This window comes from Podarcis muralis, chromosome 17 (assembly GCF_964188315.1).
Source record: "Podarcis muralis chromosome 17, rPodMur119.hap1.1, whole genome shotgun sequence".
In the NCBI taxonomy this organism is placed as follows: Eukaryota; Metazoa; Chordata; class Lepidosauria; order Squamata; family Lacertidae; genus Podarcis; species Podarcis muralis.
In genome coordinates, this window is record NC_135671.1 from 8,012,315 (window position 1) to 8,039,306 (window position 26,992).

Sequence of the window (26,992 nt, forward strand, 5' to 3'; positions counted from 1 at the left end):
GTAAAGGTAAAGGGGACCCCTGACCATTAGGTCCAGTCGTGGCCGACTCTGGGGTTGCGGCGCTCATCTCACTTTTCTGGCCGAGGGAGCCGGCGTACAGCTTCTGTTTTTTTTTTTTATAATAATTTTTATTGATTTTACAACATTAACATAAACATAAACATAAACAAAATACAAACAAACAAAACACGACTTCCCCATACCTCTCCTTCACTGCATTCTTATTTTAAGATCCTTTTTTTCTAGCAATCCATCATTCAATTTTGTATTTAATTCCCTTTAAGAATTTTCTTAATTTCAATTTTAACAGCTGTAATTCTCTAGATCATATCCCTCGACATCTCAACATTCCACAATTTTACAACAATTTTTAAGATAAACTTTAAATTTTTTCCAGTCCTCCTCCACTGTCTCTCTCCTCTGGTCACGAATTCTGCCGGTCATCTCTGCCAGTCCCATGAATTCAATCACCTTGGTCTGCCATTCTTCCAGAGTAGGTAGTTCTTTAGTCTTCCAATACTTTGCCAGAAGAATTCTTGCTGCTGTGGTTGCATACATAAAAAAGGTTCTATCTTTCTTTGGAATCATTTGGCCGACCATGCCCAAAAGAAAGGCCTCCGGTTTCTTAACAAATGTCCACTTAAGGATTTTCTTAATTTCATTATAGATCATTTCCCAGTAAGTCTTAACCTTCGGGCAGGTCCACCAAAGATGATAAAAGGTTCCTTCACATTCATTACATTTCCAACAGTTGTTATTGGGCAGGTGATATATCTTTGCAAGTTTAACTGGGGTCATGTACCACCTATAGATCATTTTCATTATGTTCTCTTTTAAGGCACTACATGCCGTAAATTTAATGCCTGTGGTCCATAACTGTTCCCAGTCCGCAAACATAATATCATGTCCAATATCTTGTGCCCACTTAATCATAGCTGATTTCACTGTTTCATCCTGTGTGTTCCATTTTAGCAGCAGATTATACATTCTAGACAGATTCTTAGTATTGGGTTCTAGCAGTTCTGTTTCTAATTTTGACCTCTCCTTCTGGAATCCTAGTTTCCTGTCCTGCTTAAAAGTCTCGTTAATCTGGTGGTAATGTAACCAATCTCGGACTTTAGGCTTTAACTTCTCAAAGCTCTTTAGTTTCAACTTTTCACCATCGTATTCTATAATTTCACAATATTTTGGCCACACTGAATCCATATTAAGTTTTTTTACCTCCTTGGCTTCCACTGGTGATAACCACCTGGGAGTTTTACTTTCCAACAGATCTTTATACCGATTCCATACATTATACAATGCTTTCCTGACAATATGGTTTTTGAAATTTCTATGAACCTTTACCTTGTCATACCATAGATATGCATGCCAACCGAAGTTGTTATCGTAACCTTCTAGATCTAAGATATTTGTATTCTCAAGAAGTAGCCATTGTTTCAACCAGCAAAAAGCTGCTGCTTCATAGTAGAGTCTGAGGTCCGGCAGGGCAAAACCCCCCCTATCCTTTACATCAGTCAAGATCTTAAATTTTATTCTGGGTTTTTTGCCCTGCCAGACAAATTTAGATATATCTTTCTGCCACTTCTTGAAACATTCCGTCTTATCTATAATTTGCAATGTCTGAAACAAAAACAACATTCTCGGCAGTACATTCATCTTGATAACAGCAATTCGGCCTAACAAGGAGAGTCTCAGCCTAGACCATATGTCAAGATCTTTCTTCACCTCCAACCAACACTTCTCATAATTATCTTTAAATAGGTTCACATTTTTAGATGTTAAGTTCACCCCCAGGTATTTCACCCTTTTTGCTATTTCCAGCCCAGTTTCCCTTTGAAAACTATCTTTTTCCACCATAGTCAAATTTTTCTCCAGCACCTTTGTCTTATATTTATTTAATTTGAAACCTGCTACTTGCCCAAATATTTCAATTAATTCTAAGACTCTTTTTGTGCTGGCTTCTGGTTCTTGCAATGTCAACACTAGATCGTCTGCAAATGCTCTTAACTTATAATGTTTCGTTCCGACCTGTACTCCTTTAACCAACTGATCCCTTCTGATCATGTTCAGCAAAACCTCCAGTACTGTTATAAACAGTAGAGGGGATATTGGGCACCCCTGTCGTGTCCCTTTCTCAATTGGAATCTCGTCCATAATCACCCCATTCACAATTAGTTTAGCTTTTTGTTCAAAGTATATTGCACCTATACCGTTTTCAAAGTTTCGGCCTACCCCCATCCCTTGAAGATTTTTCTTCATAAAGCTCCAACAAATGTTATCAAAGGCTTTCTCTGCGTCCACAAAAATCAACACCGCTTTTCTGTTTATATCAGTCTCCAACAGTTCCAAGATATCGATAATATTCCTTACATTATCTGCCATATGCCTTCCTGGGAGAAAGCCTGTTTGATCCTTATGGATCTCCTCTAGTAGAACTTTCTTAAATCTTTTTGCCAAAATATCTGCAAAAATTTTATAATCCGTATTCAAGAGTGATATAGGGCGGTAGTTCTTAACTTGATGTTTCTCAGTTTCTGTCTTCGGTATAAGTGAAATAAATGCTTCTTTCCACGATTCGGGAGCCTTTCTCCCCTCCAAAATTTGGTTGCAAACTTCTTTCAATGGTTGTATTAACCATTCTTTCAATGCTTTGTAGTATCTTGCAGTCAAACCATCTGGTCCTGGTGATTTTCCCAGTTGCATGTCCTGAATGGCACGCTCTATTTCTTGCTCTGTGATTTCCTCATTTAGAATTCTTTGGTTTCTTTCAGAAATTTTTGACAATCCATATTTTTTAATGAATTCTTCTATCTCTTGTTCATTTTTTGGCCCCTGTGCATACAGCTTCTTAAAAAAACTTTGAAAGCAATTACTTATCTCATTTGGTTTGTTGATAAGTTTCCCATCTACTTCGAGGGATATCACAGTATTCAACTTTTGTCTCTTTTTCAGCTGCCACGACAGTAGCTTCCCACATTTATCTGCTGATTCAAACGTCTTTTGCCTCATTTGTTTTATTTTCCATTCTATCTCTTGATTCATCAGTTCCATGTATTGTGTTTGGTAGAGCTTTATTTCTCTTAAAATCTCATGGGACTTAGGTTTAAACCTAAGTTTCTTCTCCCCTTCTTTTATTAGGTTCCAAATTTTCTCTTTCTTCTCATTCTGTTTTTTCTTCTTTATAGAATTTTGCATGACTAAGCCGCTTCTGGCGAAGCAGAGCAGCGCACGGAAACGCCGTTTACCTTCCCGCCAGAGTGGTACCTATTTATCTACTTGCACTTTGACGTGCTTTTGAACTGCTAGGTTGGCAGGAGCAGGGACCGAGCAACAGGAACTCACCCCGTCATGGGGATTCGAACCGCCGACCTTCCAATCGGCAAGCCCTAGGCTCTGTGGTTTAACCCACAGCGCCACCCGCATCCCATCCCTTGTAAGTTAAGCATCATTAAATCTAGTCTTGAATGTGTCTTTCTTCTATTTGTAAGAGCCATTCAAGTATTTTGAAGAGTGCTATGACATCTCTCCTCAAGGCTTCTCTCCTTCAATCTTTCTGCACAGGGTTGCTTTCCCACCAGCCATCTTCACTGCCCCCTTTGAAATAATTCCAGTTTGTCTCCAAGTTTGGTGCCAAGAACTGGATGCAGCAGTCCAGATAAGATCTGACTAGCGCACAGTCAAATTGAACTATTACCTCTCATCGCAGGGGTAGGTAGGGAAGCTTTCGGCTTTATCTCTCCCTCCCTTTCCCCTTGGGCAAACTTTGACAAGAGGGCAGAACCACTCACCTGACATCATAATGACATCAGGGGATGGGTGTGGTGTGAGAGTGGTACCATCCATCTATTAGTGTTGGCCCATAGGAGTTAGGTAACAGCAGACAGCGACCAAGCAGGATTGAACTCCTCACACACTGGTTTGCAGGGAGTTCAATCCTGCTTCTTGCAGCATTTGGGTACTTGGGGAAACCTCTTGCATGTGCAAACTGAGGAGGATTGAATGAATTTTATTATTACGGTCACAGACCAGTTCCGGCTTACTTATCAGGAAAATCATAAAACACAACAGGAATACGTTGAATTGCAATTGGGTATAACAGAGACGATACAGATATAGCAGCAGTTAAAAATATATATTAAATCTTGATCACTAAAATATAACCTAAAATTGTCATTTAAAACCTTAATCATTTTGAGGAGGATTGAACTCCCCACACATAAAAAATGGCAGTTTACCATTCTATCAAGGCCATTTTGAATTTTATTTTGGTTTTCTGACGTCCACCTCTCAACGTTAGCTGTTCGCATCCTTCTGTAATGGAAGATAACGGAGCACGCCTCCAAGGAGGAAGTTAAACGACTGGAGAATCCGAGAGCCTGCTGTGGATGCAAAGACCGGGAACTTGTAACTGCTGCCTCCCACACTGCTTTTGTTGTGTTAGCAGCCCCAAAGTACCCTTCCCCAGGGCACAAGCCTGGGCAGAGTTTATGGAGGTCCTGGGCTGCCCAGACAACAAGGAAACAGGCAGCAACCTTTTTACACGCATCTGATTGATGCATGGTCATCACTGTGGACCTGGAAGCAGCCCAAAAATGGGGCAGAAAGGGGTGGGGACTTACGCACAGTCCGCCAATGCATGGGATGATCTCAAATGCAATCCCTGCGCAAATGGTGAGTTGCCTAGAGATTTGCTCAACGTATTATGGCGCAAAAGGCCTGTCTTGCAAGAAAAACCTACATGGCGCTGTGCAAGCTTGCCCTTACTCCCCTCTTGATTCCACCCACCCATCGATGGTACAGCCTAGTTTGTAGTGGACTATTCTTGTTCATATCCCACCACTCACCACAGTAATAACTAGCTGCGGCATCACTTGGTTTGTCAACAGATTCTATGGCAGAGGACCACATGGGTTTTGGGGGTTACCTGGTGCTCTGGTTGTGGGCTCTCAGTGCCTGCAACATTCAGGATACCAACCACTGCTAATCCAGGAACACTGGAAGGATCGGCACAACCAACGCAGGCATTGCTGTGCCCAAATTTCTCAACAGAAAGCACCTCTTCTTTGAGTTTGTTGCTTCCATCTTACGCCAGATGTGCTTTCAAAGTGCTAAAGCAGATTAAGACATAGTGGCTTGCAGTGCCAGGAGGCAAGCACAAAATATCTTTCTGGCACTTGGACTAACAACAGCACATGGCCTGCCCAATCTAACACCTACAAGCCATCTATCGCAGCCCAATTGCTCTTTGATGATCCTTGGGGTCCCTTCCAAGACTACAATTTATGAATTGCATGACGCCCAGGGAGTCATTTTGGACAGAACAGCAAATATCCACATGTGATGACAATGTATGAAACAGCAACTGAAATGGCAACATGGGAAATGAGGTAAAGGTAAAGGGACCCCTGACCATTAGGTCCAGTCGTGACCGACTCTGGGGTTGCGGCGCTCATCTCGCTTTATTGGCCGAGGGAGCCAGCGTACAGCTTCCAGGTCATGTGGCCAGCATGACTAAGCCGCTTTTGGCAAACCAGAGCAGCACACGGAAACACCATTTACCTCCCCACCAGAATGGTACCTATTTATCTACTTGCACTGGCATGCTTTCGAACTGCTAGGTTGGCAGGAGCAGGGACTGAGCAACGGGAGCTCACCCCGTCGTGGGGATTTGAACCGCCGACCTTCTGATTGGCAAGTCCTAGGCTCTGTGGTTTAACCCACAATGCCACCCACGTCTGTAGGGCTAAAAACAGAAAGAAAACAAAGCAGGAACATATCCAGTGTGCAATGTACAGTAATTTGGATAGTACTATTCCAGTTTTACGTCTATGAAGAAATCTCAGCAACTCCACAATATGTACATGTAGATCTACCAGCAACATGCAAATGACACGATTACATCTTTCTGATTTGGACTTCACTGTGGATTCAGTTTCATATCCAGGCCAGGTCTGAGCACAAAGGCAGCACAGGCTGTCAATACATCTTGTACTTGATACATTAACAGCCCACCTTGGGTGGAAGACTGACAGCTGTCATGCTAAGCCTCACCATTGCTACAGGGTAAAGGTAAAATGTAAACGACAGGCAGCTACCTGCAAAAATCCCAAGTGTTGGGGAAAGTGCATTAGGTGCTAAAACTGCTGTCTACCCAGGAAGTCAGAAGTGTTCTCTTCCCAAGCAATCCCAAGCTCCCATTCTCAGCACAGGCAGGAAACCACCCAGCTAGAATCTTTGTCCTTTGTGGTGGAGGGAGATCACAGTTCAAAGTACCCTAATATGGCCTGGCGTGTGGAAATCAGAAGCACTACAAACCGCACGCCTTGCCACCTGAATGTTCAGAGCTCTTAGAACGTGCAAGTTATGGATTAGTTTGTTTTGCTGCCTAGAGCAGCTCAACAGTTGTGCATTTAGGGATGGCGTGGGGTAGAGGAAGTTCACGCATGTAAAAAAATACAAGTGTGGAGTGGAGAAGGCAGAAGGGAAAGAGTAAAAAGAGAGATTGGAAAGTGGTGGGCTTGAGAAGAGACAAATCCTTCAGTAATGGAATACTTCCAGGAGGAGGAAGAACAAACCAAACCTGATAAAGACAAGAAGTTTGCAGCAAGGCGACCCACAATAAACACTCAACACACCCAGCTTTGCAATGCATGTTGACTCTGCAGCCCTTACAATGCAATGCAAGGGTTCTGCAACACCTTACGGAAAGCCTTTTGTTTTGAGGAAAGGCGATGCCAAGAAGGACCTGCCCTTTCAAATTCCTCCCTGGCCGCCATTCCATCACTCCTCAGCTTGTGCCACAGGTCTCCCATTGTGTCCGCCTGAAAGTCTTGCGCTCTCGCCCATCCCCTCCTAGCGCAGCCGCCCCTCCCCGATGATTTAATGGGCAAATCTTCGCGGGAAGCTCACCGCAGGGTTCTTCTAAACTTGCAGGATGTGCCGAGCTGCACGGGAGCGCTCAAGCGTGCAGCAGTTCGGGCCAGACATGCTCCTCAGCGATTACCGCCATCCATATTTAATTACTTTTCCCTCCCTTTGTTTGTTAATTTTTAACTAGAGTGCGCCGGCTCTCAGGGGCCATTAGGAGTCCCAGGCAGCAAGGTTCAGCGAGCAGAAAAAGTCCTTGTGACAGAACATACATTACTTGGCATTCTTGCCTCCCACTTTGCCAGAGAGGTGTGGAGCTTGGGGGGGTTGTTTTCAGTTGTGCGCTCGCAGTCCGCCCCACTGCAGGTCGTGAATAAAAGATAGTGTTCCATTTGAAGCTTATTTCCCCTTTCCCTCCATGTCAGAAACTGTTTTCCTCAAGCTCTGGTTACGTTCTCATTTATTCTTTCCCCAAGTTTTCAGGCTGTAACTTTTAGTCCCTTTTAAGAGGAGGAAGGCTGTGGCTTGGGCAAAGGTCTCATTTGCTCCAGAATGCCATCATACTCCCGTCTTCATGTTCAGTTTTGTGTATTACGTTAGCACAACCCGGCTGGAAAATTGCAGAGGAGAATACACCCCATCCCCGCCTCCGAAAAGCTGGGGCCATCCCTGAAAATGAGGGTTGCGAGACTTGCCCTGTGACTTCCAGCCCAGGCAGCTGACACGAGAACCTGACCTATCTAATGTGCCAGAAAAGAATAAGATATCTGCTTCTTGGTGTGTATATTGCAGGTTCGGGACCTGCCCTTTTGTAGGATGAGCTGGTTTAGCTATAAACCGTGGGCCAAGGACCACTCAGAGAACCCTACTGGCCTCCTAGGTGGCTGCCTCTCCAGCAACGAAAGTGCCTCTCAAAAAATAAAAAGGGTGCTTGCTACTTTTAACCAAGAAGAGAGACTCAGGCTTCAGAGTGGGGAAATTTTTAGGAAAGGGACATTTTCAAGCATCTTGTCTTCCACTAGATTTTCAATTAAGGTAAGAAAATGTGGTGTTCTGTGACAGGGATGTCCAACAGGTCGATCGCGATCTACTGGTAAAAAAGGCTCAACAACTTTGACCTGAACCCCCCAAAAGGGGGTAGATCACTGCCAGGTTCTAATTCTGTGAGTAGATTGCAGTCTCTTGGGAGTTGACCACCCCTGTTCTAGGAGAAACAAGCAAAGCAGAATGATGGTGCCTAACTTCAAATAGGTTTGACTACTGCTGTAAGATTCTTTTTTTAACCACGCACACACAACTGGTTAGCAATAGCTTCATGTGCCTTCAAAGCTAAGCCCTTGCCTAAATGCCCTAGTTCAGGACTACTGTTCCAGAGAAAGCTTCAGAAAACCCCTGGTCCTCACATGCCATTGTAACTAAGCCCAAGGCTTCGCCATTGCAATAAGACACATTCTTCCCCTTGTTAAGTCCTGTCTCCACTTTCCCCCCCTTCCTCTGTGGTTTCCTCATGACAAATTACAGATTGTAAACTATCTGGGTAGGGACCTGCCCTTTTGCACTCGTGTAGGATGAACTGGTTTAGCCACAGACAATATTCATGGGAGACAAAAAAACTGCCAGAAGGCATTCCATTCAAAAGATTTAAAGTTGTATTATCTCCTTGTAATCTTTACAGGTAAGGCCAGAAATTATGCACATTGCAACATCAGTCAATCAATCATGGCATAAGATAGCCTGGCCAAACCTTTATTCCTGTCTTTTAATAATGCACACTGCATACTTCTTTACAAGAGCGCTGAGCAGCTTGCACTGGCCTCCCAAGTCAGGTCACTTAAGTTTCAACAATGCTATATAGCACTGGGTGCATTCAGGCTGATTACCAGTGATGGACTTTAAGAAGAGATATGGCCTGGATTAAAGAAGCATCAGATGATATTATCATGCTTCACCATACAGAATGAGGTCAGGCTATCTTAACTATGGTCCATGGAGCCACAGAATTTACCAAGGTCCATGAATCCAGGTGGGACGCGGGTGGCGCTGTGGATAAAAGCCTCAGCGCCTAGGACTTGCCGATCGAAAGGTCGGCGGTTCGAATCCTCGCGGCGGGGTGCGCTCCCGTCGCTCGGTCTCAGCGCCTGCCAACCTAGCAGTTCAAAAGCACCCCCGGGTGCAAGTAGATAAATAGGGACCGCTTACTGGCGGGAAGGTAAACGGCGTTTCCGTGTGCTGCGCTGGCTCGCCAGATGCAGCTTGTCACGCTGGCCACGTGACCCGGAAGTGTCTGCGGACAGCGCTGGCTCCCGGCCTATAGAGTGAGATGAGCGCACAACCCTAGAGTCTGGCAAGACTGGCCCGTACGGGCAGGGGCACCTTTACCTTTTATGAATCCAGGCACTAAAGAAGATAAGAGGTCTCATCAAGCTGTAAACACTAGGACTTGATCATTATTCCTGAGGCTGGAATAAACACAACACCTAGCCTGGACTTGGAGGATGAGATATTTACTTGAGGTTTCCTAAAGTTCTCTGTTTTAGAACTGTATTTCATCTCTATGTAAAAACCTGCTCCCTGCCCACCCACCCCTCAAACCTAACCTAGTGGTTATGTTGTGTTCAGTCCTCACTAAACTGTCCTAACATCCTCCTATTAAAATTTAAAACTACAGTCGTACCTTGGTTGTTGACCGCCTTGCGACTCGAACGTCTTGGTTCCCAAATGCCGCAAACCCGGAAGTGAGTGTTCCGGTTTGCAAATGTTCTTTGGATCCAAAACGTTCGACGCTGCTTCTGCAGCTTCCAATTGAGTGCAGGAAGCCTTGGTTTGCGAACGTTTACAGAACTTGAATGGACTTCCGGAACAAGAACCAAGGTGGTACTAAGTTACAGGCAGGAAAATGGATCTCCTTACCATCAAATGTTCAATTGACCCATATACCAACTCTAAAATATGTCTGATCCTTGTGTTAATGCATCATGTGTTACATTATCCCACAGTCAGGTAGGTAGCCGTGCTGGTCTGATGCAGTCAAAATAAATAAAAAAATTGTCCAGTAGCACGTTAGAGACCAACTAAGTTTGTTCTGGGTATAAGCTTTCGTGTGCATGCACACTTCTTCAGAATTTTCAGTTTACTTCTTAACATGTTTATTTCAGCATTTGCCAAAAGGGGGAGAGGGAGGTTATGAGCTGCGCCCCCAATAGCTGGAAAGCCATTCGCCAGGTGGGAATTTAACAAAGTGTACATAAGATCCCTCAAAAGAATGTTACAAAGACTAGCTTGCCAAGAGGCAAGGGGGTTTTCCTTCCTAGATTTCTGACTGGGTGAAACCATGCAATAAAATTCAAAGCTCTTGGCACAGAGATATATTTAAAAATGTATACTCTGCTTAATCAGCCCTGTCGGCCTCTTGAAGTGGCAATGAAATCATCACTTCAGTGAACACAGAACACCCCATAGCAACAACAGAGCCTGAAACCAACCAAGCAGAACTGCAAAGGAACAAAAGCAACTTCTTCCTCCAACTCCAGAGAACCAAAAAGGGCCACCCAAACAGGAAGAGCTTAACATGTTTCCTAAAAGCTGGGAAAGGGCAGTGTCAGCCGCACAGGCCTCCCAAGGCAGACTCTAAATCTCACTGCCATCGCCCACGCCTCCACTAACTAGGTTCACAAAGCAGTATCTCAGTTGTACATCTCTATGTTTCCCCATCATGTCTTAAGATATGCAGGCTGTGCAAACCTCTGAATATCCAGGCTCTTTAAGGCTTTGGAAGGTCAGTACCGGCACTCTGAAATGGGCCACATAGCGAGAACCAGTGCAGCTCTTTAATGGGTGTAATAATCTCCACTCCTGGACAAGAGCCTATTTTCTGCAGCTGTAACTTTCAGACATTTATCAAAAGAGCATAGAGCACACTGCAATATCCAAGCCTGCAAGAACGCCCCATGACTTATTTCTTTAGCCACTAGAAAAGAGAACAGCTAGCCAACATGGAGCTGGGAAAAAGGCACTCCTTGCTGCCAATGACCTCTGAGTATCAAGTAACAAAAGCAGAATCAAAGGGAATAAGCTATAAACCCGTTTTTCCTGCCGGAGTGTGACCCGCATCGAAAAACAGCCTGATTGCTCCTTCCCAGCTCAACAGGCCTATTGTCAGCATCTCGTATTATCTGGGTTAAGTGCTGGTTCATTAGATCTTCTGTAGGCCAACATCATGTCCAAGCAACAATTCAGGATTTTCTCTGACTCGCTGGGAACAGAGAACAATTCAGGCAACTGGATTACAAGCAGTCATATGCACATCGCAGTTAAGTTTTCACTCGGTAACTTCGTTTTGCTACAGTTCAGAACGTGTATGAAGTACCGTATTTTTTGCTCTATAAGACTCACTTTTTCCCTCCTAAAAAGTAAGGGGGAATGTGTGTGCGTCTTAAGGAGCGAATGCAGGCTGCACATCTATCCCAGAAGCCAGAACAGCAAGAAGGATTGCTGCTTTCACTGCACAGCGATTCCTCTTGCTGTTCTGGCTTCTGAGATTCAGAATATTTTTCTTGTTTTCCTCCTCCAAAAACTAGGTGCGTCTTGTGGTCTGGTGCATCTTATAGAGCAAAAAATACGGTGACTGCTCACAATGCAAATTCCCCCATGTGACTTAAGAGGCCAGACTTTTGCTCCGTCTACCTCCCTTCTCTCTGGCTTTAGAAACACACGTGTACATAAACACGCTCTTGCACACCTTCCCCTTATCCGTTGTAAAGACAATTTAGCCTTGGAACTTTGAAGCAAAACTGTGGCAAAGGCAAGCCGGGAAGCAGAGTCCATATATACAAGGGGGTATATATGTGTGCAAAGACCCGGCAGGTATTTCTCGCTGCCTCGTGTGAACGGAAGTGAAATTACTCGAGAAGAGAAAGGTGTTCACGGTTCTATCAGGCAGTGGGGTGCTGTCAATTTTTCCTAAGTCCGTTCCCCAGTAGTCCCAAGGAGAATGCGTCAGCTTGATCGAGATGTGATCATTAATACCTCTCTGGGGTGCCTGTTAGCCAGACAGGTGTTAGTCGTACGGGGTGCACTGGAGAGGATCAGGTGGTATAACGTGGGTGAAGGTGTGACTGATTGGTATAAATTACCTGGGCATGCAGTGAAGCAGGGTAGGTGAAAGCAGGCGGGGGTAGAGCAGGTGCTAACTCCGCTGGGTAGAGAGGGTACGGCGCCCACACTTCAGGGCTACTGGGGTAAAGTGCAGGCACTGTGAGCTCATCTGCAAGAGAAGAATAAGGAGAGTTCATGGTTATAAAAACAGCAAATGCAGGAAACAAAATGGCAAACACAAGAGTGGAGCTCAAGGAGGTCCCTCCAACTCCCTCTGCCTTCTCCTTAGGAAACGGAATCCGAAGAGCAGGTACAAAAATTCTGCTCTGAGTTAGGGCGCCAAAGTCTGCAACTTACGTTAAGGAACAGGGTTATTGTCCAAAACTGGGTGTTTTGTCGGCTGGAGAAAGTAACGCAAGGCAGTCTACAGCTGTTGTTAAGAGGCGGCAAGTGAGCCACTCAAAAGTATTCTGATGAAAGAATACAGATTCTGGGTGAATGAACTCTTATGGCTGTGGCACTTGGCATCCTGATCTAGATACACATCATAGTAAGCCATAGTTAACTGTTTACCGTGGATGCCCTAGTGGCTCCCGCTTCGCTCTTCCCCTGGTGTGAGCATAGGCAACAAACCACAGTACCCTGTTACATCTAAACCAGGGGCCATAGCTTGCTTCAAACCACAATGTGAAGCCAAGGTTGTTCTTGGCCTGCCAATCATAGTCAAGATTTGAACTAAGGACTTCCTAACTCAGAGGTTAGTCTCAGCTACCCCACTACATTTGTCTCCCCAATGAAAAACAATCCAGTCATCTTAAGAATGGGAGGGAGAGGGGGCATACAGAATGCCATTCTGCACAGATCAAAATAAAGAGTCTATATGATAATGAAGGTTATCTTCTACCCTTTCACAGCAGTACAACATTATCAGTGGTTCAGGTACCTTATTTAAGTTACAATACCAGCGTATTCCATCTCTTTCCTTTGCCACCACTCATGAAGGCCTCCTACCCAGTGCTTCCCCCTACCTCCACTAGTCACCCGTCCCTGAAGAGTTTAGACGAATCCAGGGCAGCCAGGATAACTACTCATAATTTCAGCTCCATCCTTGCTTTGCAAAAAGAAAGGTCCAATTATCCATTGACAGTTTTGGTTGCCGTTTCCTGTGCCTTTTCCAGATCACCTTTTGAGATAGGTCACCTGAAAAGTACACACTTCAAATGCAATCCTACCAAAATGCCAATTATCATACAGGCAGTTTTTTATTTTCAGTCTTTTCCCTAACAATGCCTTGCACCGAACTTGAATTTTTCATAAGCACCACCATGCCAGAGCTGAAATATCCATCGAGCCAGCTTAGACTTCACCATTCTGTATATGACACATCCAAGAACCAAACGTTTCCATAACAGCAGAATCCGCATGCCATGCTCGGCTGCATGAGTGCAGCTCCCTGTCTTCTCTGAGAGCTTGTGAACAAGCTACCACTTTTCTTAATCTAGTGGGTAGTGATGAAAGATGCATCTCAATCTTAATTGGCTTCATTTCAAAATGATTTATGTGTGTTTCCTCCATGAGAGGTCTGGAGGGCGGCAACACGAAGAAGGGCCTTTTCTGCAGTGGCTCCCCGTTTGTGGAATGCTCTCCCCAGGGAAGCTCGCCTGGCGCCTTCATTATACACCTTTAGGCACCAGGCAAATACATTTCTCTTCTCCCAGGCCTTTGTCTAATTACAAAACAATCTATGGCCTGGGGTGTGTGCGTGTTATTGTTTCCATTTGTTATTGTGGTATGTGTTTTTGTGTTTTTATATTGTAAACCGCCTTGTGATCTTTGGATGACAGGTGGCATGGAAATTTAATAAATAATAATTATTATTATTTCTGAGGTTAGAAGTGGCTTGATCCATTTCTTCCAAAACAGTTGAACTGCGTCTTCGTTAGAAGCCCAGCATCAACTCAACCTCTCTCTTTTTTGCCCCCCTCCAACCACCAAACAAAGCCCCCTAAAACCAACTGCTGGTGCCACACCAGTCAGAGAGAAGTGGGTGGCTTATTGTCCCCTCACTCCCACTCAGGGGCAGAAGAAGAGGATGTGATCCTCTGCTAGGACTGCTCCCCTCCCCAGCTGTTTTGACAGCAGCAACCCGAGGGTAGAGTTGGCAACTATCAACCTATTACCGTGTTTTTCGCTCCATAAGATGCACTTTTTCCTCTTAAAAGCTAAGGGGAAATGTCTGTGCATCTTATGGAGCGAATGTGTGGTCCCTGGGACTGGGGGGGGGGGGGGACCCGGGCTTCCTTCGCCAGCCCCGACAAGCTCTGGGAGCAGCGGGAAGGCTGCGCGCAGCCTTTCCGTTGCTCCCCGACCTGCTCTTTGGGGCTGGCAGTGGCTTTCCCCAAAGAGCAGGTCAGGGAGCAGCAGAAAGGCAGCAGAAGCCGCGCTTCCCCCACCGCCAGCGCCGGGGATCAGCGGGAAGGCTGCGTGCATCCTTCCCGCTGCTCCCTGAACTGCTCTTTGGGTCGAGCAGCTCTGGGGTAGCCCGCGAAGCCTCTGCAGGGCAGCAGGGAGCCTTCATCCCGCTGCCCTGGGGAGGCTTCGCGTGGTTATTCCTGGCTTTTGTGGGAGGTGGGAGAAGGGACAGAGCGAGGCTCTGTCCCTTCCCCCACCTCCTGCAAAGGCCCCCAAGAGCCGCATATTTTTTCCCCTTGAATTCTCTCCCCCCCCCCAAAAAAAGTAGGTGTGCCTTATGGAGCGAAAAATACAGTACTTCTCCTCCTATCACGATTTGCTTTGCCCAAGTGCCCCTGAGCTTCCTTCCAGGTATGAGAGGAGGTGGGCAATGCATCAGGGAAGGTTGGAATCTCACTGAAGGCGTCTTGAGCCATCCGCACTACCCTCAGCTTTAAAGAAATCCTCTTCTTCCACCCGCAAGACGCCATGGCAGAGAACATCCAAGCAAAGCCCCAGTGGGAGTTGACAGGGATGCACTTTAATTACAGCAGAGATTAAGTGTTTGTCCTGTTGGTTTTAAAAGCAAGATAAACAGTGAAAAGTTGGCAAGGGCTAATGCTAACAACGTTCCCTTCCGCCATTCATTCCTAAGCTTTGTGGTCATTCTCGAGCAGAGAGCAACAAGCCTATAAATACACGCAAGAGCTCCCGAACCTTCCCCGAAATATGTGAGCCAGGAGGAGTTTAGCAAGAATGCAGCACTAAGGGACGCTGCCATGTAACCTGGGCCCCTCTTTTCGGAAGCTGCTCTGCTGGAACTTGCAGAAAGGGCACTTGCAGCCACACATACCCTTCAGCTCCCTTTGCGCCTCTGGCATTTCATCCTCTCCCTGTTCTCTTCTCTCTGTTGACATTTCGGTTGCAAGCTCCTTGGGGTCAGGGACTATGAAGTGTCACGTGTTCAGATGGAATGCTATCATGGTTGGGAGTCCCAGGGGCCATTTCCCAACATGTGAAATGTACAATGGGAAACAAAGGGCCGAGCCAGGCAAAACAACAAAAAGTCGCATTGGCTCAGCTACAAAACTACCCTTCTATGAGCAATATGACACATCCGGTGTAATAATGTCACACCACATGAATACTCTGGGAGACTGACAACTATTTCAAAGAGAGTTGAAGACAATCGTTATTGGTAGTGGTGTCTACACGTGTGTTTTTGTTGTTTTCTTCATCCTACCACTGTCTCCAGTAAGACTGATTTTTGCAGGTTCTTCAAGTATTAAAATGTACTGCAAACCTCTGTTGAACCAGGAACAATACTGGAGCCAAAAATGAACAGGCCTCCAAGCATACACAACACGAGCCGAAGTGTTACAGTTATGACCATTTGCTCAGTCTTTGAGATACAGTGGTACCTCGGGTTAAGTACTTAATTCGTTCCGGAGGTCCGTTCTTAACCTGAAACTGTTCTTAACCTGAAGCACCACTTTAGCTAATGGGGCCTCCTGCTGCTGCCGCGCCGCTGCTGCGTGATTTCTGCTTTCATCCTGAAGCAAAGTTCTTAACCCGAGGTACTATTTCTGGGTTAGGGGTGTCTGTAACCTGAAGCGTATATGTAACCTGAGGTACCACTGTATACAGGAGTGATCTGCATATCACATCAAACCATAGCCTAAAACAAACCATGTGTAATGCATGAGTAGGCAAACTAAGGCCTGGGCCTGGATTCGGCCCAATCACTTTCTAAATCCGGCCCGCGGACAGTTCGGGAATCAGCGTGTTTTTACGTGAGTAGAATGTGTCCTTTTATTTAAAATGCAGCTCTTGGTTATTTGTGGGGCATAGGAATTCGTTCATTATTATTTTTTCAAAATATAGTCCGGCCCCCCACAAGGTCTGAGGGCCAGTGGACCGGCCCTCTGCTGAAAAAGTCTGCTGACCCCTGTAATCAAGCAGCTTCCCGGTGCACGCTCCACACAGTGCACGAAACAAGCCTGTCTGGAAGACATGTTGTCCAAGCCTGGGCTCATAGTTTACTTCCTTGAAATATACCACAAGCAGTAACCAGTTTGCTTTGGGTCGTTCACATAATGCTCACTCACATTAAACCACATTAAACTACAGTTTAATGTAACATATGAACTGGACCAGTCTTTTCCAAAATTGGGAATCCCAAATGTGTTCCGTTTCCTATGCTTATTCAAGCTACTTTTTCACGATTCTAGTATAGAGAAAATAAAATACAAAATTATGTTACACATTTATGTTGCTTTTCTCTCTCAGGCAGTTTTACCTTGCGCTCTCGAAAATGAGGTCTGTCACGTAGTCGTGACAGTCGTATTCCAGCAAAGAGCAAGCCAAGGCACAAATGGGATGACACACGTGATACGCACCGTGAGTTTATCTAATAGCAAATTTGGCAACCCCTACCTAGCTGAGCAGCAGCAAATCAGGGCCACCTCAGATGTTTCTGAATAGATGGAGTGCTCCCAAGATATTCAGGAAATGACTCATGTGTAAATAAGGAGAAACAGCAGAATAGCCCAAACCTTTTGACGCAACATGGCTCAATGGGAACAACAGTATTCCATTCTCCTGGGGCCATTTTGTGGAAAACGGGAATGACACTGGCCTGCACTGAGTGCAACTCTGTTGCCGGTTGAAGTGGAAAAGTAGAAATAATAGGTTTCAGACAGAAAAGTTGCTTTGTATTTTGTTTTTTTGCACTTATTACTTTCACTAAATTCTCATTTGACATTTGGTTACCCATTCGCCTAATTTTAAGACACACTCAGGCTTTGCCAGATGTTCAATAATTTGGTGTCCATCTGCCAACTTCACTGCTGCCCCAACTCCAGATCGTTCATGAACAAGTTAAATAGTGCCAGTTCACATGCTTGGCAGGGATCTCACTGCTTATCCCCCCCCCCCCACACACACACACTAAGACAACTGTACATAAAATTCTGCCCTCTGCTTCCTATTATCAGTGACTTTGCTCTCTTATTCCATGACTGCCAGATGTCTTCAGGAGTCCATGGCAAGGCACTTTTATCAAAAGCGTTTTGGAAGTTCAAATACGTTCCACCTTCCAGATATCCCTATGGAGTCCTGATTTACAGCCTTCGGGTCTGGCTAGGGGGAAAGCAACTTGGGAGAAGGGGAGAGGGAGCATTCTTTGGGGAGAAGGGGCTCAAAACTCACACACCTGCACACCCCTTTTGCTTTGCTTGAAATTTCCCCTGTCTTCCACTTTATATCTGCTTGGTGCAACCAATGTTCTAAGACAGAGACTGTTGCCACAGCACCCTCAAAAATGCTCCCTAAATATTGTAGATAAACTTGCCAAAAATTCAGAGAAGTGCGGGGCCAGCACAGTCATTAGGCAGGGTGAGGCCGCTGCCTCGGGCGGCGGAAGTCCCCAAGAGTACCCTGCCTGCCCTGCTGCCAGAATTGGCACCAATTTTGGGCAAGATCTCACTCAAAGTTGATTCCAATACCAGAGGTGGGCAGCACAGGCACTTCCTGTTTCACCACAAGTGAAAACTGCAAAATCCAAAGAACTACTACGCTCCAATCCACACATTAGTCCAGGAGGTGGAGATCAGGACAGGTCATATAGGAATTTGCAAACAAATCGAGCATTCCTATCTAAGGCACATACCACTGCTTGCTCTTTTATGGTGAAGCACAGACACACACACACTCACATACTTACATGGCTCCCTGGTAATGAACTGAGGTAAAGTGTTGGGGGTGGCAGGAGTGCTTGGATTTGGTGTCCCCACTAATTTGCTCTTGGCCATCTTCGTGTTGGCCTTGGCGAACTCTAGCCGGAGCGTCTGGGGAATTTCTGGGTCAAAGCGGATTCCCTTTTTGCGGAAAGAGAAAGAACGAGAGTTAGTTCTTCCTGCAGCGATATCACGGTTGCACTGAAAGTAACGGACAACACTTAACTGTAATAGAGAAACCTTTTGTAATAGATAAAAGACATAATGCGGGGGGAAAGGTGTGAGTAAAAACAATGTAGAGTGGAGGGAAGTAAGTCAGCTTATGAAACAATGTAATTTCTGTATTTTTCCATCTATAAGATGCCCCCATGTATAAGATGCCCCCTATTTTTGGGGCCTCCAATTTAAGAAAATGGGGAGAGATGGCCCCCATGTATAAGATGCCCCCAAATTTTGGACATTATTTTTTAGGGGGGAAACCTAGTCTTATACACGGAAAAATACGGTATTTGATTTGAAGGTTATTGTGAAAATGTTTGAATAAAATATTGTATGCAATTTTTTTTTGAAAAGTAACAGACAAGACTGCATACGGCATGAGAATACAATAGAAGCAGCATCATACAAAGCAAATAAATCCAGAAAGAGGAGCGTGGCATCAGGTCTGAAATCAGCACCAGGCATGACATAGCAGGACCCAGAAGTATTCCGGGAAAGTGGAAGCGGTGGGCAGCTTCAGCCAGCACGTCACTTCACAGTCTGCCCTAGTAAAAGAAGCTTTTAATATAAAAAAAGAACAAAATGTTCCTGGCCCACCACCTGATAAGTTTTACTGGGGTGTGTGTGTACCAGGGCACTTTGCCCAGGGCACCCTCAAACATGGTGCCAAGTCTGCATAACATCCTCCTGAGAAATGCAAACCCAAAGCCACTGCCTTAAATAGGCATACGACAGAATGGGGTGGGATGATGCATTCAAAAGGCTCCGTAAGAGAAAATGATTCGGTTAAGAAGTAGCATTTCTTCAGTTTAACCCGCCACAATTTCAAGGAGGATTGTGACAAACTGATTCACGGGAAATTTACGGGCGTAGATGGCCTAGGAAACAAATCCATTACTAAAGGGCTGAAGAAATTAAGACGTGTTAGCCTATCAGAGATCAAGACCAACTTTTCTCCCTGTCTAAAAGGGTATACAATTGCAAAGAGACATTCATTTATGTTACCCATCAGGAAAATATATAAAGATCCATAATGAAGGTGTACAATATTTTCCTTTGGAGACTTTCAATAAAATATTGGGGAAAGACACTTCTGGTCTTTTGAGGAAGTAGGTTTCAACAGGATAATGCTAATGATAATATTTACACCCCATTCATCTGGCTGAGTTTCTCCAGCCACTCTGAGCGGGGAATGACAACAATAATTCAATAATAATTTCATAAGTCTGTCCAATATCCTATAAGCATTGCTACCCTATACAGGCAACTCCAAACATTCTGAATGTTTATTAAAACTGGAGATGAACTAATTGTTTGTTTAGTGCATTGACAAAAAAAACCTAAGTGCACCTCCATATGGTGTGCTGTCCAGGATAGAATCAGAGCTGCAAGCTGTTCTCTGTATGACTGCCCCAAACATAAGACTCAGAAGGAAATGACACACCCTATGCTTTCCAAATTTTATTTTTGTTGGTCTTAGAAACAGGACACTACTGTTTGAACCTAATTTTTCTATGCATCACTACAAGATTGCCAACAGAACGCTGCAACTTGACGTGGGTGGATAAGACTGATGTCATGAATTCAATTAACAACAAGAGAAGTGGGAGAAGATAAACAAGGCCTATGAAAATGTGAATCTTTAGGGAGACGGACTCTGGGAAATTAAATATTGAGAGAAAACTTGTGGGATGAGGCAATAAATAAAGCTTGACATCTTCACTCTCATTTTTAATTAAAGGCACACACAATTATGTTAGCTGGGCTTGCAAATTCTTGAAATAAGCTACAGACAAAAATAAAGAGTCCATTAAGGTTGTGGGGGAAAACAAGCAGCTGTAAGCTTTGGTGTTCCATTACGCTGATCGGAGGAAAAGAGGCACGAACAGTTCAGCCACCAAAGCTCAGTATGGAAATCCCATGTATCTGTACCCCAGAAACCTCTGGAAACCTGGAAATCTGGAAACCTCTGAACCCAATCTGCCCATTGTAGTAATAGATAGTAAAGGGTCCCTGATGAATAAATCATAACTACAACAGTGAGGCAGACACTTAGTGTGATTTAAAATACAACCCACACCCAACTCCCACCAAAGGCATTTTTTTATAGCGTACAGAATTCAATCATGTGATTTCCCCACTTGCAGGCATACAGGTCAGATACAGGTTTACCTGCCTGAAAGAGAACTAGCCCTACAATAATAGATTTGCAGAGCTGACTGCCCCAGCAAGAGATGCTTCCAAAGTATTGTGCCCGGGAGGGCAACATAGGGAGGGGCCATATCTCCATGGTAAAGCAATGCTTTGCATGCCAAGTTTGCAGCTCCATTCCTGGGCATCTCCAAGACCTCGACCACAGATAGATGCTCCCAGTCAGGAGAAGCAATGCTGGGGCTGTATGGACAAACAGTTACTCATTTCTGGGATTATGGCTGCCTACTAGCAGACAATGCATGTGAGGACCATAGGATGTGTAAGTCCAAGGACAGAGCTCCTCCTTGAATGTGTACTGCTAAATGAGAGTTCATGTTGGGTCTAAAACCCAATAACCCATCACCCATTAAAAAGACTACCCTGTTTTGTTGTTGTTTAGTCGTGTCCGACTCTTCGTGACCCCATGGACCAGAGCACGCCAGGCACTCCTGTCTTCCACTGCCTCCCGCAGTTTGGTCAAACTCATGCTGGTATCTTCAAGAACACTGTCCAACCATCTCGTCCTCTGTCGTCCCCTTCTCCTTGTGCCCTCCATCTTTCCCAACATCAGGGTCTTTTCCAAGGAGTCTTCTCTTCACATGAGGTGGCCAAAGTATTGGAGCCTCAGCTTCAGGATCTGTCCTTCCAGTGAGCACTCAGGGCTGATTTCCTTCAGAATGGATAGGTTTGATCTTCTTGCAGACCACCCTGTTGGTACCCTCTAATTAGCTATAATGAGGCAACATCTAGCAACATATTGCTCAACTCTCTCTTGCCATTTAGCAAGGGGCAAAACTAGGCTTTATTTCACCTGGGTCAAAGACCCAGTTTGGCGCGCACACACACTCATGTGCATTTGAGTACAAACACACATAGGCCGGGAGCCTCAATGGCGCCCCTCTGGAGACTTCACCCGGGGCACTAGCTAATTCATTCTACAATACAGATTAACATCAGCTTCAGCCTTTAAAAGTATTGAAAAGCAACATCAGGAGGGTATAAATTGCGAATGAGAGAAGGCGACACCACTTTCCCCCTGGAACTGTCTCCCCACAGCTGCTTCCTTCCGAGAGCCAGTGTAGTGGAGTGGTTAAGAGCGGTGGACTCGTAATCTGGGGAACTGGGTTCGATTCTCCGCTCCCCCACATGCAGCTGCTGGGTGACCTTGGGCTAGTCACACTTCTCTGAAGTCTCTCAGCCTCACTCACCTCACAGAGTGTTTGTTGTGGGGGAGGAAGGGAAAGGAGAATGTGAGCCGCTTTGAGACTCCTTAGGGTAGTGATAAAGCGGGATATCAAATTCAAATCCAAACTCTCTCTTCCTCTCCTGAAGACAGACAACATTTACAACAGAAACGTGGGCTTGAAATGTGTCCCATGTGGCAGTTTGGGATTAAAAGGTGGTCCTACTGTGCTCTGTTTAAGGAGGATCCTGGGTCCTGCTTCTGAAAAGATTCAAGGTGACAGATGCCACAGAAAGAAGATGGCAACAAGTACAATCAAATTACATACATTAACACATGGAATGGTCACCAATGGAGATCTGGGAGGGAGGATTCCAGGGGCAACAGATCCCAAACCAGGCTGGTGAAGTGGGCGTCACTGCCTCACCTCTCAACCCAGTGGCTATCAGCACAGAGAGATGTGCTGATTTTCTAGAGAGCTCACCACCACCACCACAAGGAAGCATTCATACATAACAGCGTGAACTGGTACAGTCCAAGGAAAAGCGTGGTTGCTTCTTGATTTGGCTGAATGTGGCAACCCTTCCGTCATAGAAAAGACGCCTGAGCCAACTGTGATAGAACATTAACTTTTCACAGTACAACTTCAAGATGCATTGTTCATGCCCAGTGAAGCTGTGAGGCTCACATGTGTTGTATTCTAGGACCAATATTATTTTAATGCAAACTGAAGTACGTATGTGTTTTTTAGCAGGCCTTAAAACATGGGTGGGCAAACTAAGGCCCGGAGGCTGGATCCGGGCCCAATCGCCTTCTAAATCCGGCCCGCAGACAGTCTGGGAATCAGTGTGTTTTTACATGCGTATAATGTGTCCTTTTATTTAAAATGCATCTCTGGGTTATTTGTGGGGCATAGGAATTCGTTCATTTCCCCCCCCCCCCAAAAAAAAATACAGTCCAGCCCCCCACAAGGTCTGAGGGACAGTGGACCGGCCCCCTGCTGAAAAAGTTTGCTGACCCCTGCCTTAAAAGTTTCCCTGTTCACTTTAAACCAGGGGAAAAGACCTTGCACCAGCAAGTAAGAGTCAAGAAGCTTGACAAAAAATTACAAACCTAGACTCCCTGGGAGTCTGAGCCATTCAACAAAAAAAACATCAGTTTCTTGTTCCAAATTAAAGTTCCAACGTCCTTTTAAAACCTCAGAAGTTTAAATGACCTAATTTGTTTGGCAGCAAAAACTGGGGCCATAGGCTTTAGAGCAAGTCACATTCCTAAAACATCTTTAGTATCAGCACCATATAAGGCAGTCTGTATCCTGCTCTGCTTCGCTCTTATCCCCGGAGATTAGCAGAGCCAAGAAGACATTGTACATAAAAAATGAAGACAGGAAAACAGACTAGGGAACCAGAGTACTTGCTTTTTATCCTAGTCTGAAAAATTGTTCCCTGCACTCAAGATATTTTTGCTCTTGAGGGTCATCAATAATGAGGTTAACTCTGTACACACAGAACATAACTATATTTCTCGGCAGCTAACTCCCCTCCCACCCCACACAAGACAAAGAAACAGTACAGTGGTACCTCAGGTTAAGTACTTAATTCGTTCCAGAGGTCCATTCTTAACCTGAAACTGTTCTTAACCTGAAGCACCACTTTAGCTAATGGGGCCTCCTGCTGCCGCCACACCACCGGAGCACAATTTCTGTTCTCATCCTGAAGCAAAGTTCTTAACCTGAAGCACTATTTCTGGGTTAGCGGAGTCTGTAACCTGAAGCGTATGTAACCTGAAGCATATGTAACCCGAGGTACCACTGTACTTTAAAACGAACAAAAAACAGTGTCGGAGCGAAGGCATTCTACTCTTCAGGAATGCTTCTCCCCAGTAAGAAGGTGTTGCTGGGGGCGATCAGTTTTGAGGGAAACTCATTCCTCATATGCTTGGAGACACACTTCTTTATAATACTGCTTTCCTGAGTACTGGGTACAACTTAAGGATTGCCAATGTGTAGAGAGAACTCACATATGAGTTGTCATCACTTGACAGCAACGACACCAAGAGATTATTTTCACATCTGACACATCCGGCATGGATGGGTCCCCCCCCCCCCACCAGCACAGGGCAGCTACATTTTAGATATCTGTCTGTATTCATCCATAACCTGATGTTGACAAGATCAATGAGCTGCATTGTTCCAACTCCATTATCAGGCAAAATCCCTACGAGGTAGCCTACGCAGGAACATTTAAAAGAATAACTTGGAGCAGTTTCACAAACCTAAAGCCATTTGCGCTTCTCATTCAGTGACCCAGAGCCGCAGAAAGCTTAGTCATGTGTAAGATTTGCTAAAATCAATGGGTCTGAAGTCAGTCACGTAGCAAAGACATCCCCCATCTTCTACTGAATGTATTTATTTATACTAGCATTGGCATCCCATCCTCCTAGTCCATGGGTAGGCAAACTAAGGCCCGGGGGCCGGATCCGGCCCAAAGGAGGATTATACAAGTTCATGAAGGATAGGGCCAATAATGGCTACAAACCCCAATGACTATATATATCTAGTCCACCAGTTGCAAGAGGCCGCAGGAGGGGAGAGTGCTGCTGCGTTTGGGTTCCGCTTGCAGTTCCCCATGGACATCTGGCCAGTGGCGGCCCCTGGTTGCTGGACTAGATGGGCACACTGGCCTGATCCAGCAACCTTTCTTTATAATCTCAGCGCTCACGGCACTACTCAAGGCAACTAACAACTATTAAATTCATCTATAAAAGAATATAATATGCTTAAGACAGAGACAGGTACATCAGTTAAACAAAACCAAGAAATAAAAATCTGACCTTTCAGAAAAAAAGCTAGCCTAAACAAGCACAAAAATAACAGAGGGCCTGACAAACCTCACCAAGCAGAGTTCCACAATTTAGGTGTGGACACAGAGCAAGTTCCTTTCTCTCGATGCTTTTTTTCTGGGGGGTACTCAAGGATACACAGTACCAGCACCTTCTTTTCTAGAACAAAAGCACAGCTTTCTCTAGTCTCCATCAACTGAGCTTCCGCTACAGTTGGGACGCAGAGAAGGGCTCCTCTATCAAACTCAAGAGCATGGGCAAGCTAGTAGTATACAGTGGTGCCCCGCAAGACGAATGCCTCGCAAGACGAAAAACCCGCTAGACGAAAGGGTTTTCCGTTTTTCGATGCGCTTTGCAAGACGAATTTCCCTATGGGCTTGCTTCGCAAGACGAAAACGCCTTGCGAGTCTTGCGATTTTTTTCGCTCCCCCCCTTTTTCTAAGCCACTAAGCTGCTAATAGCCTTTTAGCCGCTAAGCCGCTAAGCCTTTAATAGCCGCTAAGCCGCTAAACCGCTAATAGCGCTAATCCGCTAATAGGGTTGCTTCGCAAGACGAAAAAACCGCTAGACGAAGAGACTCGCAGAACAGATTATTTTCGTCTTGCGAGGCACCACTGTACTTGTGTTGGGGAGTCCTCACCGGTGCTATTTTTCCAGAAAAAGAGGTGCCAGAACGCCTCCCTTGTTCTCTTATAATGGCAATGGCGCCACCTGAGAGGTGCCAGAACAGAGTTCCTGTGAGTTCCAGCTGAAAAAAAGTCCTGGTCGTCACCATGAATAGCCTGTCAGCCTGGGAGGAGGTGAGGTAGAAAAGAGAGAGACAGGAAAGAGTGCATTGGACGAAGGGCCAGAGAGGTTGCAAAGAGACAGACATGGAGAGCCGGCATCAGAGGGAGTTGCTTGTACTAAAGAAAACAAGGCTCTCTCCTGTCACATTTTATCCTCACAAAACCCTGTGAGGTAGGTTAGGCTAAGAGAAGGTGACAGCCCAAGGTCACCTAGTGAGCTCCATGGCTGAGCAGGAAACTGAACCCATGTCTAGGACCCAGGTCCTAGTCCAACACTCTTAACCACTACAGCAGACCTGCAATGGAGATGGGCTGGGGCTTCTTCTGCCTTGCAGAATGGTTTGCAACTATTTCACGAGTAGCAGAGGTAGAATTATGTAATAAAATAAAAGGAAATGCATGGAAGCTTACTTAGTTTGCAAGCCGTATGCAGACTGAAAAGTTTGTATTACTTTTGCACACTACAGTGGTACCTCGGGTTAAGTATTTAATTCGTTCCGGAGGTCCGTTCTTAACCTGAAACTGTTCTTAACCTGAAGCACCACTTTAGCTAATGGGGCCTCCCGCTGCCGCCGCACTGCCAGAGCACGATTTCTGTTCTCATCCTGAAGCAAAGTTCTTAACCTGAAGCACTATTTCTGGATTAGCGGAGTCTGTAATCCAAAGCGTATGTAACCTGAAGCATATGTAACCCAAGGTACCACTGTATTTGTTTCTGTTCAATGTACAAGGCATGCACCTTTAGTTATGCAAACCTGCAGACAGACTAATTCAGAGCCATCTGAAATCAAGATCGACATATCCCTGCCTGCTTACTCAGGTGGAGAATTCATTCTACAGGACTGCAAGTTCAGTCAAAAGACTGTAAATTTCAGGCAAAATACCTCCAGCCAGTGGCTTTTTTTTCCAGGGGGTACTCAAGGGTACACCTTTTTGTTGTTGTTGTTGTTGTTAAAAAGTGTGATAACTTCATGGTGAATACCGGCACCTACTTTTCTAGGGGGAAAAGCACTGCCAGCAGGGATCAGAGGTATGCTTTAGCATTTTGCATATGGACTGGCAAACAGAACCCCAAAATTGTTTATTAGGATTCTGTACTTAAGGTGTGAGTGTAAGATATCCAGTCAAATCTCCTATAAAGAGAGATAACTCCTCACTACAGATATAACGGGACGCAGGTGGCGCTGTGGGTTAAACCACAGAGCCTAGGACTTGCCGATCAGAAGGTTGGCGGTTCAAATCCCCACGACGGGGTGAGCTCCCGTTGCTCGGTCCCTGCTCCTGCCAACCTAGCAGTTCGAAAGCACGTCAAAGTGCAAGTAGATAAATAGGTACCACTCCAGCGGGAAGGTAAACGGCGTTTCCGTGCGCTGCTCTGGTTCACCAGAAGCGGCTTAGTCATGCTGGCCACATGACCCAGAAGCTGTACGCCAGCTCCCTCGGCCAGCACAGTGAGATGAGCGCCGCAACTCCAGAGTCGGCCACGACTGGACCTAATGGTCAGGGGTCCCTTTACCTTTACCTTCTACAGATATAACAAATTGGGTTCTTCAACTATGTTAGTCCTCTTCTGAACTAATTTCCATCCTCCTGCACTGAGAACTTTAAAAAAAACC

The 26,992-nt window shown here is 45.3% G+C and overlaps 1 protein-coding gene across 1 annotated transcript in view; it reads right to left on the bottom strand.

Annotated features, from left to right (window-relative positions):
- Window positions 1–26,992, bottom strand: part of RBPMS (RNA binding protein, mRNA processing factor) — an 81,978-nt gene that overhangs the window by 16,025 nt on the left and 38,961 nt on the right. The window contains 2 exon segments of the mRNA XM_077920905.1: window positions 12,003–12,133; window positions 18,140–18,293. Coding sequence (XP_077777031.1) covers window positions 12,003–12,133; window positions 18,140–18,293 — 285 coding nt within the window.